General features: G+C 45.7%; 1 protein-coding gene across 1 annotated transcript; it reads left to right on the top strand.

Annotated features, from left to right (window-relative positions):
* Positions 1-323: 323 nt before the first annotated feature.
* On the top strand, positions 324-6,004 carry dthd1 (death domain containing 1). Its single transcript, XM_062517237.1, has 8 exons — positions 324-769; positions 911-1,241; positions 1,441-1,620; positions 2,406-2,659; positions 3,513-3,671; positions 3,800-4,083; positions 4,808-5,049; positions 5,732-6,004. Exons 1-8 carry the CDS (start codon positions 324-326, stop codon positions 6,002-6,004), a joined length of 2,169 nt encoding a protein of 722 aa, XP_062373221.1.
* The last annotated feature ends 6,502 nt before the right edge of the window (positions 6,005-12,506 follow it).

The raw sequence follows: 12,506 nt of genomic DNA, 5'->3' as shown, positions 1-12,506 counted from the left end.
CGAGTGTAGAAAGTTGTATAGAGAGAAATGCATAAATTACAAACTAGACTGTTCCGATAGATGTTCCAGGTGATGACAAACCTCCTCGTGGCCTGATAACTGACACCGTCAGTAGTGTTTTAGAGGATATTCAATGGATGGAGTCTAGACTAAGTGGCATGGCACAGAAACTTGGCCGAGCCGTCAGTGCCCTGTCTGAGGAGAAGAACACATGCGCGGATATGGATCAACAGGAGGAGAGGAGAGCATCTGTGGATGCACATTCTGCTCCACATGATCAAGGGACACATACGCACACAGAGCAACATAAGGGTAGCGCAACCATGTCGACGGATCTTAGCCAATCAGATCCAGACACAGAAGCCAATCAAAGTGCTGAAATTGTTCAGACTGACCTGCAAGACGGAGAGAGCGTCCGCAGTGCAGCACACTCTGAAGACGGCACGTCGTCTGTGGGAGCCGGGGGTCACTCATCACACAACACTGACGTCCAGCGGGACTCGAGGTCAACAGGGCGACGAACTCCTGGAACAGGTGAGGACCACGCAGGGTGCGTGTCCCCCACAGACAGAGATGGTGCTGCTGGAGGTCAACACAGGCAGCCTACGGGTGGGTCATCTGGGGGGACGGCACCGAGTGTGGCTACAGAGGAAGAGGACGAAGGACCGGAGGAGGAGGAGGAGGGCTTGAGGGAGCGGCAGACAGGGCAGAGGGATGCTCCGCTGGAGGAGGAGAATCAAGGAGTGAGGCATGGCTGGGTCACGAAAGGGTGAGTGCAGAAGTGAAGTGGGTGAGCTATGTGTGAGCAGCTAGGCTTTATTTTTGTCTTTCTAACTAACAATTACTCGGGGGACATATGGCTGCAGTGGATGCATGTGCTCTCTTCAGTAATACAGCCTCTCCTTCTAAGACTGACAGGAAAGCCTCAGACGCACGCTTCAGACGCGCCCACCCTCTGCTACATCACGGCCCCTCTGGGGGTGACGAAGGTCATGACCTGTGACCTGGTGAACGGCCTGAGTTCACTGATGGTGTCAGATCTGGAGGAGCTAGTGAGTAGCGTCCTCAGGCTGAAGCTGCCCGACAACACCAAGTGCTCTTTTCCCATCACCGTGGCGATTCCATTCCGATCCTGCTACCGCGGCAACTACCGCGACATCATAGTGAAGTTTGTCGACCAGGCATCAAGGGTCAGCTACGTGAACCCTGTGTCCGTGGAGGGCAACTACGATGGACAGAAGGTGTGTTGTTGTTGTTGATTAAGATCTTTGCCAATTCAACCTACTGTATGACCACAGAATCCCACATGATCACACAGATAGGGGGGTTTGGATTATGTACTGGATGTTATGTACGTCATGTTATGTCATGTATGTACACGTGTACGTGTATGTACGTATGTGTGTGTGTGTGTGTGTGTGTGTGTGTGTGTGTTCTCAGGGTTCATATGCAGAGGTGCGCGTGTACACCCTGGGGGTGTTTGCAGTGGTGTCCTGCTTAAGGAAGGAGAGCTACACTATCCCTAAGAGAGGTCTCTCCCTAAAGCTGAGCATAGACCCCAGAATCTGCCTGGACTACCTCCCAGGATCCTTCGCGTCTCCAGTGATGGCTCAAGCTGTGGTACAGTACCTATCGTGCCGAAACATATACAATAGGCCACTGAATCCAGTTTGTTTCGATTGCAAGACAGAATGCTAAAAAGTGCCCTTAGCTATAGAATCCAAATGACTTAATACCATCCAAGGCAACAAAATCACCCCATAACATTTACTATTTTGAGTTGAAATATTGTTATTATCGATTATATACAAAAACATTAGCCTACAGTAGAAATCTAGACGCCCCTAGCGGCAGCAAATGTAATTCGGCTGGCGGGGCAGTCTAGGCACGATCCATTGAACTTAGGAGGTGAGAAACTGAGAAAACAGACGGCTCAATCACAGCGTGTTTAGAGTTGGTGAGCGGGCTTAGCATAATGGTGACTGAAATGCGACCAGAAGTTGCGACGGTAACGCATCCTGCTATTTGAAAACAAGAAGATGATTAGTTTAGCGTTATCCTATTGCATGGAGAGGGAAGGTTACGCATCCTGCTTCTTGAAAACAAGACGATGATTTGTTTAGCGTTATCCTATTGCGGAGAGGGAATTTGAAAGACAACTGTTTATCCACCCCTCTGATTGAGCCCTGCTTACGGTGAGTTCCCAGACCCTACATCATCTTGATGTGGGTCTGGCTGGTCAGGCTACATAAACATGGAATGAAAGTTAGAATAGTCTGTAAATGTTGTGACCATTTAAAAGCAAAACTAAATGTATGGCAGAATAAATGCCAAGCCACAGTTGTGCCAAAGATGAAAATACAAAGTCACCTCTCAGCAGGTGTCTGTGTCCTTCCCTGTGTCAGGTCCAGCCGGTGGACCCCAGCCTGCTGTCTGCTTTGAAGTCCAACAAGGACGCGTACCAGGCCGTCCTGTCCGCCAGCCCTCTCCTCTACCTCAGCCGCCCCAGCAGCCAGCCCCCCCGCCGGCCCCTGGTCCTCACGCTGCCCTGCCCCCCCAACCCTGAGAGGCGACGGCCAGGGGAGGACGGAGAGTCCGGTCCACCGCGGCCGACCAGCGCTGTTTACATCCAGGACTCTCCGCTCCAGCAGAGAATGCGGTGAGAGTGGAGGCCTTTATCTGGGCACAGACAGCCAGAGATTCACACGTCGCCCAAGGCTTGTCATCTCATGAGATTAGTTTGAATTCAACTGTCAGTGTCGCCAACAGTTATTTCACCTGTGGTCACTGAATTTTGTGAACGCTTTTCTGTCATTTGTATCTCTTGTTGATCGTCTGTTCCTGCCTATATGAAATGTGCCATTAGTCTGTATCTGTGTGTCTTTGTAACCCTGCTATGTGTGATGGTGTGGTCCAACACTGGTCAAAACTTCGGACACGCAGGGCAGACAAGCTAGCTAAAGGAGTTTAGAACCCACCACAGGGTTCCCAGCATGTCTCCCATGGGATCCCCAGTCAGTGCCAGGGAGTGTACTCTACTCTGCATATTTCTCTGCCCACTTGCCAGAGGGGGGAAAGTCCAGCTTGAGAGAGTAAAAGTCCTACCACATATCAGTGCCAACCATTCATTCAGCTGATTCTAGCACAACTCTTCAGCTGGATAGAGCAGCTACTTAGTGAGATCACCTGTATTAAGTGTCCAGCTACAACCAATACATGGTTGGAATTTTACTTTCTGAAGCTGGACTTTTCCACCTTTGCCACTTGCTTGCTACCACCACATTTAATACTAATCAATCAAAGCAGAGTGGTAATGTTGTTCATAGTTTACAGTATCAGCATAATTACTATTACTCTAAAACAAATAATGGCTACATTCTTGTAACATCTGTCATATCTACAGTATGATCTACCATCAAAAATCTATTATTTTGTATTTTTCTTTGTGTTATGTGTTGTGCATGTATGTGTTTATTGCAGTTGAGATGTAGAATATGTGTTTACGCACCCAGGGCTGTGAGTGCTTCAGTAAAAACATCCAGAGAGTTTGCCAAGGAACAGTTGATTCTGTTGGGCTGGAAGGAGGAACAGTGGAACGTTCTAGATGATGTCTCCATCAGGAACCTGCAGAACGGCCTGGTTTCCTTTGAACTGATGGAGCACTTTGAGAGGTGCATCTCACAGCAAGGACCTCCACGTCTCTAATAGTAGAACATAACATAACACATTAACAATTAATCTTTAAACTCTGTAAAAATGTGGTCAAGATGTTGTCCTTGTTTCTCTCTCTCTCCTCTAGGCTAATAGTGTTGCGTCTGCAGTTCCCCACTAGATCCTCCAATCTGTGTGCCATGGTGGAGGAGATTGAGGACAGTGTGCGCCGCGTCATGGTAACCATTGTTCTCCGGCGTCAGAGGCAGGACCCCCACAGCGTGGTGGTGGCAGCCCTGCCCAGCAGAGACCTGAGCTGGGAGCTGGCCAAACTCCAGGGCCAGGCCTACTGCGGCCCGCCCGATCCCTCCGGGGAGATCGCCATGAGCGAGGGAGACCAGCTGCTGCTGAGCTTCAACGGGAACATCACAGGTATGTGCACAGGTGTCAGGTCAGGTATAGCTACTTTAGTTATGTAAATGAGTGACCGATATGCCATATCCCATCCCCACTTTACACTGTTGTTCCTTGGTCTAAAGAACTAGCTAACTCAATCCTTTTCTGAAAGTTGATGAGAAGTTGCTGAGAAGTCAGCCTTAGACAGCTGAGACAGCCTTAATTCACATCACATGTATTCAGACTTTGCAAAATCTTACATTATTACTCATACCAGAATATTAAACAGCGCAAAACTGTTTTGCATGGCATTGCAAAACCTCTATTTTCAATTAATAATTTCTTAACTCAGAGCGGATCCAGGAACTTTTGAATGCAGTGCACAAGCATGCTGACACTTGTATTAGCATTCCAGTGAAGTTGCTTAACAACAGACCCATCAGGGCATGAACGTGTACTCTGACACAGACACACACACACCACACCACACTCACTCACTCTCACACACCACACCACACTCACTCACTCTCACACACACACACACTTGCACACACACACGCGTGCGCACGCACACACGTACTCACACACGCACTGCCTTCTCATACTGATACGATACACGCTATGCACTAAATGGTGTGTTGAGTGTACTAACAGGCATTAAAATGTGTGACTGTGTGTTTTTGTGTGTGTGTGATGGGGGCGGAGGGGTCTACGGTATGTATGAACTTGAGAGTACATATTTATGTTTGTTGTGTTATAGCTGATCAAGGATCAAAGTCTCCAAAGACCATCACCTTCCACAACCAACGGAAGAGCTTTGAATATCTGAAACTGACCGTGGTGGACCCATTTGGGAATTACAGCTCTCCACACTACAAAGGCTTAGCTGTCTTTCACCGGATCCCAAGAGTCCAGCTGCTCTGGATGGATAACACAGCTGTTCTTTCACCACAGCACCCTCTAGTGGAGCCTGTGTGTAAACTCTCTCTCACTCTACCCAAGGTACAGTATACACCATGAGCAACTTCGTAATTTAAACAAAGTCATTACGGAGATGTTAAGCATCTTCTTCCTGTAAGACAACCTTGATCTTTGATGTTTAAAGATATGTCTCACTTTTCCTTTGATTGATCAGAAACTGAGAATAACCAGTCGGCTAGCAAGTGCAAAAGTGATGCCACACACACATTACGGTGAGATTCGTAAATATTATTTCACAAAAACAACATTTATAAAGCAACTAATGGAGTATGCGATCTCACTAAGACAGCCTGTGGATACTGCTATATCTGGCCTTATGCTGACAGACTGTTTTTGTTTCTGCTGGCTTCATTGGCAAAGACACAAATATTACATTAAATGTATTGAACATAGAATGGATAAAATAGGCCACTATAGCTTTAACTGGAACTAATAAATGATGAAGGCTGGTTTAAAATGCATGGATCAAGCCTAGTCCTAAACTAAAAGAAAACTTCAATGAACATCACTGACAAAAGCTTTTAATTTAGGAGTAGGACTAGATTATACAGGAAACCGTCTGAATCTTGTCTGAATACTAATCTCTATTCTCTCTCTTTCTTTCTCTCTGTGTGCGTGTGTGTGTGTGTGTGTGTGTGTGTGTGTGTGTGTGTGTGTCTCAGACTCTCTCTCTGACGAGCTGCTGGCGTGGCTGTGTGAGGAGCTGTGCGAGGAGGAGGCGGCGCTGCTGCTGCTGGCGCTGCGGGTGAAGCGGAGCGCGGTGCAGCTGGCGCGCCTCAGGGCGCCCGCCCACAGCCTGCCCCAGCAGGCCTTCCACGTGCTGGGCCTGTGGCGCAGGAGCCTCCCCTCCCACACACCCAAGGCGCCCCTGCTGGCCCGCTGCCTGGTGCGCGCCGGACGGCCCGACTTGGCCAAGGAGCTGCTGCTCAGGGAGGGGGCAGGAGGAGGAGGGGGAGGGGAAGGAGGGGCAGGATAGAGTAGCCGTAGAGAGTGGGTAGTGTGGGAGAGAACTCCATTGGAGATATCCATTGAGAAAAAGCTTTAAAGACTACTGTAATAGTCCATGTACAGGAAACCTATACAATCACATTTAGCTAGAGTTAGTTTAATACTGTCAATGTACAGTACAACAGCAGAGTAAAAGAAAAGAAAGTTCATTTTCAACTGCACAATTCATACACATTGGTGACTCAAAGGAAAGGCAACAGTGGGAAATTGCAGCGGCGTGTTTATGGTTATGGTTATGTCCAAAATGATGCAAACTCTACTTCACTAACATAAAGCAACACAATGAAGTTGCTTTACTTAAAATAATGGCTTCAAGCTCATTTTTGAATGCCACACTGACCCACAGTTAGGAATGAGTAGTATTTCTAATACCCACTCAGAAGGCCCGGTATTGAACATTGCTATCACAGATGGAACCTGCCTTCTTAATCGGTTTTAGACCAATTTGGTTCCTTGTAAAAATATCAGTTTAGCTAATCCTTCATCTCTTGTAATTACCCTCAACCCTGGGAGACCTGTACTTGAGCTGAGCTGAACTCTCTCCTACAGCAGTTGACACCCACTGGGGCATACAGTATGACTTAAACTATCAGTGTCCTTTTGTCTTGGTTTATGCTGTATCTCTCACAAACATCTGGATTTTCATAAATGTTCCCAACACCTCTGCACACTCTTCTCTGCACGCATCACAGCAAGGTAGAACAGGAAGGCGTGCTACTGTTATCTGTCTTCCTGAATTTTGAGGAGGAAGGCAGCATGACTAAAATACTGAAATGTCACTGCAGTTGCAACAGCATTAAGACTGGTAGAATTACTTTGTTTAATATTTCAGATATCTCTACTCTGTATAGCCAAGATGAATGGATCCTGTGATATGTGTTTATGACCCGTCTTTTTTATTCGTATCGTATTTTTTGTCATGATTTATTTTTAAAACTGTCTGTTAATCTCAGCTGCCCAGGACTCTGGTGTGACTTCTTCAAAACATTGTGGCCAAAGCACCTTTACACAAAATAATGCAACCAGACACAGTATCTGTTTGAAAAGGTAAAAGACACCTACACATAGCCAGCAACAAAGCATCTGAGAAATGGCTATGATAAAGTAATTAAAAGGCATACCTGCATACTGAGATGGATCCGTTTACGCAAATATTCTTGAAACGATGCCAGGGAAGACTGGGGGGAAAAGATCGTTTTGGTGCTTGTGGACTTGGCCTGACTGTCCCTCCCCCACCTCTGTCTAAAGATGACTCCAACCTGCTTCAGAGCCTCACCGAGCTCTCACACACACTCAAGGTGCTTCTCAACATGCCTCCTCGATCCTCGAGGGGTGTTCCCACTGATTTATAACTAACACTGGATAGACTATCCCATTGTTTTTGCCCCATCACTCTTTATGTAGATCAGTGAGGATCGAGGCCTGAGGAGCGAGGGAGGACGTATAAACGCTGAATGAGAGGCACCCATGGCCTACCTAATGATAGTCCACCCCCCCCCCCCCCCCCCCCCCACACACACACACACACACACACACACACACACACACTCCTCCTCTCCGAGTCAGTTTGCCATCCAGTGTCCCTGACGGTTCAGCCAGAAGGCAGGCATGTATGTCTTAGTTTGGTTAATGTGTTCATTTTTACATAAATTACTGGGCAGTTGAGCAACTTTTAAAGTTGTGTATGTTTTGTCATGGGGCTTCATTTGTATCAACCCTTATGGCTGCAGTCACACTGACATGCCTTTTCACCTGCAAAACATGAGTATTCCAAAGCAGTCGGTGTTAAACATGCAAGGTAGAAATTGCTTATGTACATGTTGTTGCCATGATTCTATCATATCATGTTGTTGATGTGTTCTATTTAGCTAAATTGCCAAGGTAGGCAGCTAAGCAAAGACCCATTGTTGGGGAAAAAAAAACGTGCAATCTCAAATGCTGAAAATGTAACTTTGAGCGGCTCACATTTTCAGAAGCCTATTTTTTTTCTGTTTACGCCCCACTTTCATAAACGTGAGGCGTTTTGCAATGGTCAGTTGCACTGTTCCATAGGAAAGTGAATTTGAGTGCCCCGAGCTAAAAAAAAAAAAAAAGTGTCAGTGTGAACAGGCTTGACCAATCATGATGATAGAAAAAGCATTCTTAAGTTATTTTTTCACCACTGCTTATATATGGGGTTTTAAGAATGTATATCTAAAAAAAAATAATAATAATAATAATTTTCTAAACTTGACCAGCAAATTAATAATTAATGAATTCACATGTTGCATGCAGCACTTGACAATGGGATGGGAAACCTGGGGAAATGTAAGGTTAGATTTTCTGCCCTACGGCCTTTCTTTTCTACTTGTTGGAAAATGTCATGAAGTTTAGGAAAGATGTGGAGAAAAATGAAACCTCATGAAACCATGGGACAGGAGACAGTGGATAGAATGCATGAATATTTTTATTTTTAATGCGTAAGTATTTTTGTATTATTATTATTACATGGGATAAAGGGAATGCATAAAATACTTTTCTGTGAGTCTATTTGGAATGCCTTTGGTGAGAGCTCAATTGTCCTCTTCGGAGGAAGATGTGTGGAGGTCCTCAGGAGCTGAGCAAGATGTGTTGCTGGACTCCTCATCCGAGAACTCAGGGTTGCGGAAGATGGTGTGTAATCTCACTCTCCTCTTGCCCAAAGTTTTGGTGGTTCCAACTGGTATTGTTTGGAGAGACTGAGCACTTTTGCATGGAGGTTTAGGCTGCATTGTGTAGTCTATTTGCAGTCCCTCCCTGACATTCGTGACCGATCTCGAGGCAATTACCTTATGTGGAACAGGTGAACAGACATGGCTTCTCTTTTCTTCGAGACTTGAGATACTTGAAGACATGGACTTTGGCCCGCTTGATGAGCTTTCGAGTCGGTCCTCATTGTTACTCGTCATTTCAGTCCTGGGCAAAACCTCAAGGCTTTTGCTGCAAACTGCAGTGGTTTGATCAATGTCTACAGGCTTCTGAAAGGCTGAGCATGATGACCACTTCCTTGCTCGAAATGACCTTTTATTAGCAGGGCATGTTGGTTTAGAGGGAGCAATAATAGACACTGATGAATAACTCTTTGCTTCAAGCTCATTCAAAGATGTTTTTGAATTAGTTGCACTGTCATCTTGATACACCATATCTAACACCGATGAAGCCAGACATATAGAAATAAAGTCTAGTTTAGAAGATGATATCCACTCTCCATCAGTAACTGTATCAATACTGGACAGTGGATGTTCTACCTGCAAGGTTTCATCAGAGGCCGCCTCCACTCCAAAATCCTTGCTCTGTTGAAGTTGTGATAGTGAGGTGGATGGGCTTCTAGCCCCATCTATGAGAGTCCTTTCGATGAAATTCAGTGTTCTGCATGCAGCACTAACTGCTGTCTGGCTAGCCAAAGGAGACAACCCCCTCTTTGGAGCTTCTTGTTTGAGTGCAGCAGTCAGTTTTTCTTTGACTTGACCATAAACACTTTTGATAAGTTTTATTGCAACTGCATTAAGCAGTTGGAGTGTGTCATCCTCAGGTGCCGAGGAAGGCCTTGGAGTAGTCTCAGGCGACATGGAGACATTTTGTCTGGACATTGAAGCAACTAGCTCACTACGTACGAGTCGTAGCATGTCCCTTGTAAAATACTTCTCCTCTGACTCCTGTCTCTGTTGTAGTCCTGATGGTATGTCATTCATAGATTGCGAATGTTTATATTCTTTCTTCAATATTTGACGAACATGGTCCTTAAAAGGTGTTGAAGAAAAATGTTGAAGAATTTCACTGGCAAGAATAGGATAAAAATTGGGAAGTGACACACTCTTAGTGGCAGTATGTGGTGTCTGAGAACCGAGAGAAATTGTTGACGGAGTCCTTGCTTCAGGTAGCATGTTTGCACTTGACATTTCAGGAACAACATTTGCATTCTCAGAACTCTTAGACAGCTGTACTCCACTGGCAGAGGAGACACATATGTCATCCCCAATCAAAGTCTTTTTTAGATCCTCTAAAGACCTGCATACAGCTTTCATTGCTGTCTGACTGGCCAATGGAGACACTCCCCTCTTTGAAGATTCTTGACTTATTTTAGTGGCAAGGTTTTCCTTAACTTCACTAAACACTGCCTCAATTAGTTGTGATGCAGCTACATTGAGTTGAAGAAGAAGAAGAACATCATGCTCAGGTGAGCCGCAAGCAGCCGTCTCAACCGACAAAAGGGAATGAATGTGTTCTCTTGACATCAAAGTGTTTAGTTCTTTTGATACTGTTTTAAGCATGGTCCTTATAGCTATCTTCTCCTCAGGTCCCAGCTTTGGTTGTGGTGTGGACGACAACTCTTTTGCAGAAAAAGCTCGTTTGAGTTCGTTCTTCATTGCTTGAGTGATCCTGTCCTTAAATGATGATGTTGTAAAATATTGACTTACTTTGTCTGCAATAGCTGGATAAAGGCAGGACAAAGATTGGGTTTTGGTGGCAGTATAGACTCTGTTGGTATCTAAGCCTGTAAGAGTTAAACTAGGCACTTTCAATTGAGTCTCTTGTGATCGAGATTGCTGAGAACTGCAGGGAGAGGATGAAGCAACAGAGGGAGCACTGTAACTGGCACCTGCCAGCATCTCAACCTCTTCTGAAGAGATCTCTGTTGTAGCCTGTAAGATGGCTGATTGAGATCCTCCCGTCTTGAAAACGTCTAAACCATTTGAGGAAGAAGCACCAGAGAGTGCAGGACTAGCACCTGCCATCATCTCAACCTCTTCTACAGTCTTGAAAACTTCCAGGCTGTTAGAAGGGGACGAAGACCCAGCGAGAGCAGCACCAGCACCTGCTAGTGTCTCAACCTCTTCTGCAGACATCTCTAGTGTTGCTTCCTCGAAGATAACAGATAGAAAATCTTCAGTTTTGAGAACTTCCAGGCTGCTTGTGGCAGATGAGGAACCAGAGAGAGCACCACCAGCACCTGCCAGCGTCTCAACCTCATTTGAAGAGCTCTCTAGTGAAGAGACCTCACCTTCCCATAGAGATTCTTCAGTCTTGAGAACCTCTAAACCACAGGAGGAAGAAGCGTTGGAGAGCGCAGGACTAGCACCTGCCAGCATCTCAACCTCTTCTACAGTCTCAAAAACGTCCAGGCTGCTAGAGGGGGATGGAGACCCAGAGAGAGCAGCACCAGCACCTGCTAGTGTCTCAACCTCTTCTGCAGTCATCTCTAGTGTTGCTTCCTCGAAGATAACTGATAGAAAATCTTCAGTCTTGAGAACTTCCAGGCTGCTTGTGGCAGATGAGGAACCAGAGAGAGCACAACCAGCACCTGCCAGCATCTCAACCTCATTTGAAAACATCTCTAGTGAAGATATTTTAGCCTCCTGTAAGATGACTGATTGAGATCCTCCCGTTTTGAAAGCTTCTAAGCCACTGTGAGCAGCAGTGGCTTCAGTCATGGTGTCCACCCGACTTTGAACAACTGCGCTATCGGAGGAAGACTGTTTAGCTTTATGATACAGAGGAGTGTCCTCATTATTTTTTTGATGGCATGACAGTCCAATATCACTGAGAGAGACATTTGCCACAGTATTAACTCCTTGAGATGTGCTGACATTTGTAGGCTTAAGAATAATCCTTTTGGTAAAACCTGCCAATGCATCAAGATCAATGAAGTTAGTGTTGGATGTTGAGGGTTTGTCGTCTTTAGAGGAGACTGCCCTGTGTTCCTCAATTGTCACTGTGCTAGAGGATGGATGTGTAACAATTTCAGTTTCAGTCTCAGGAAATCTTGAGCATCTCTCTGGTCTGATGCCATTGTATGCTGAAGAAACATTATGTGATCTCCCAAAATGGCTCGCATTTGACATTTCTGGATCAACTTCTGCTTTTTCAGAACTCTCAGACAGCAACATTCCATTGGCAGAGGCGATGGACATTTCATTCCCCAGGGTAATTTTCATATCCTCCAATGATGTGCATACAGCTCTTATTGCTGTCTGACTGCCCAGTGGACTAACTCCCCTCCTTGGAGATTCCTGCCTTATTTTAGTGGCAAGTTGTTCCTTGACTTCAGTAAACACTGTCTCAACCAGTTGTAATGCAGCTGCATTGACTTGACTGAGAGTATCGTGGTCAGGGGAGGCCCCTGTTGTCTCATTCGGCCAAAGGGAAAGAATGTGTTCTCTCGACAGTATATGAGTCAGTTCCTTGAATACTTTTTTGAACATGTTCCTTATAGCTCTTCTTTCCTCAGGCCCCACATTCAGATTTGATGAAGTAAGGTAATTTCCATGAAGAGAACGTTTGAGCTCATCCTTCACTGCTTGAGTTATCCTCTCCTTACATGCTGGTGACGTAAGATATTGCATTACTTCATCTGCAATTACTGGATAAAAGCTGGGTATAGACGGTCTTCTGGTGGCAGTATGCACTCCGTTTCTAGCCTTCTTATTGGCCTCGGGATCAAGTTGGTTGGT

Source organism: Sardina pilchardus, chromosome 16 (assembly GCF_963854185.1).
Source record: "Sardina pilchardus chromosome 16, fSarPil1.1, whole genome shotgun sequence".
Lineage (NCBI taxonomy): Eukaryota > Metazoa > Chordata > Actinopteri > Clupeiformes > Clupeidae > Sardina > Sardina pilchardus.
Note: the sequence above shows the minus strand (reverse complement) of the source record. Positions and strands in the feature narration are given on the sequence as shown.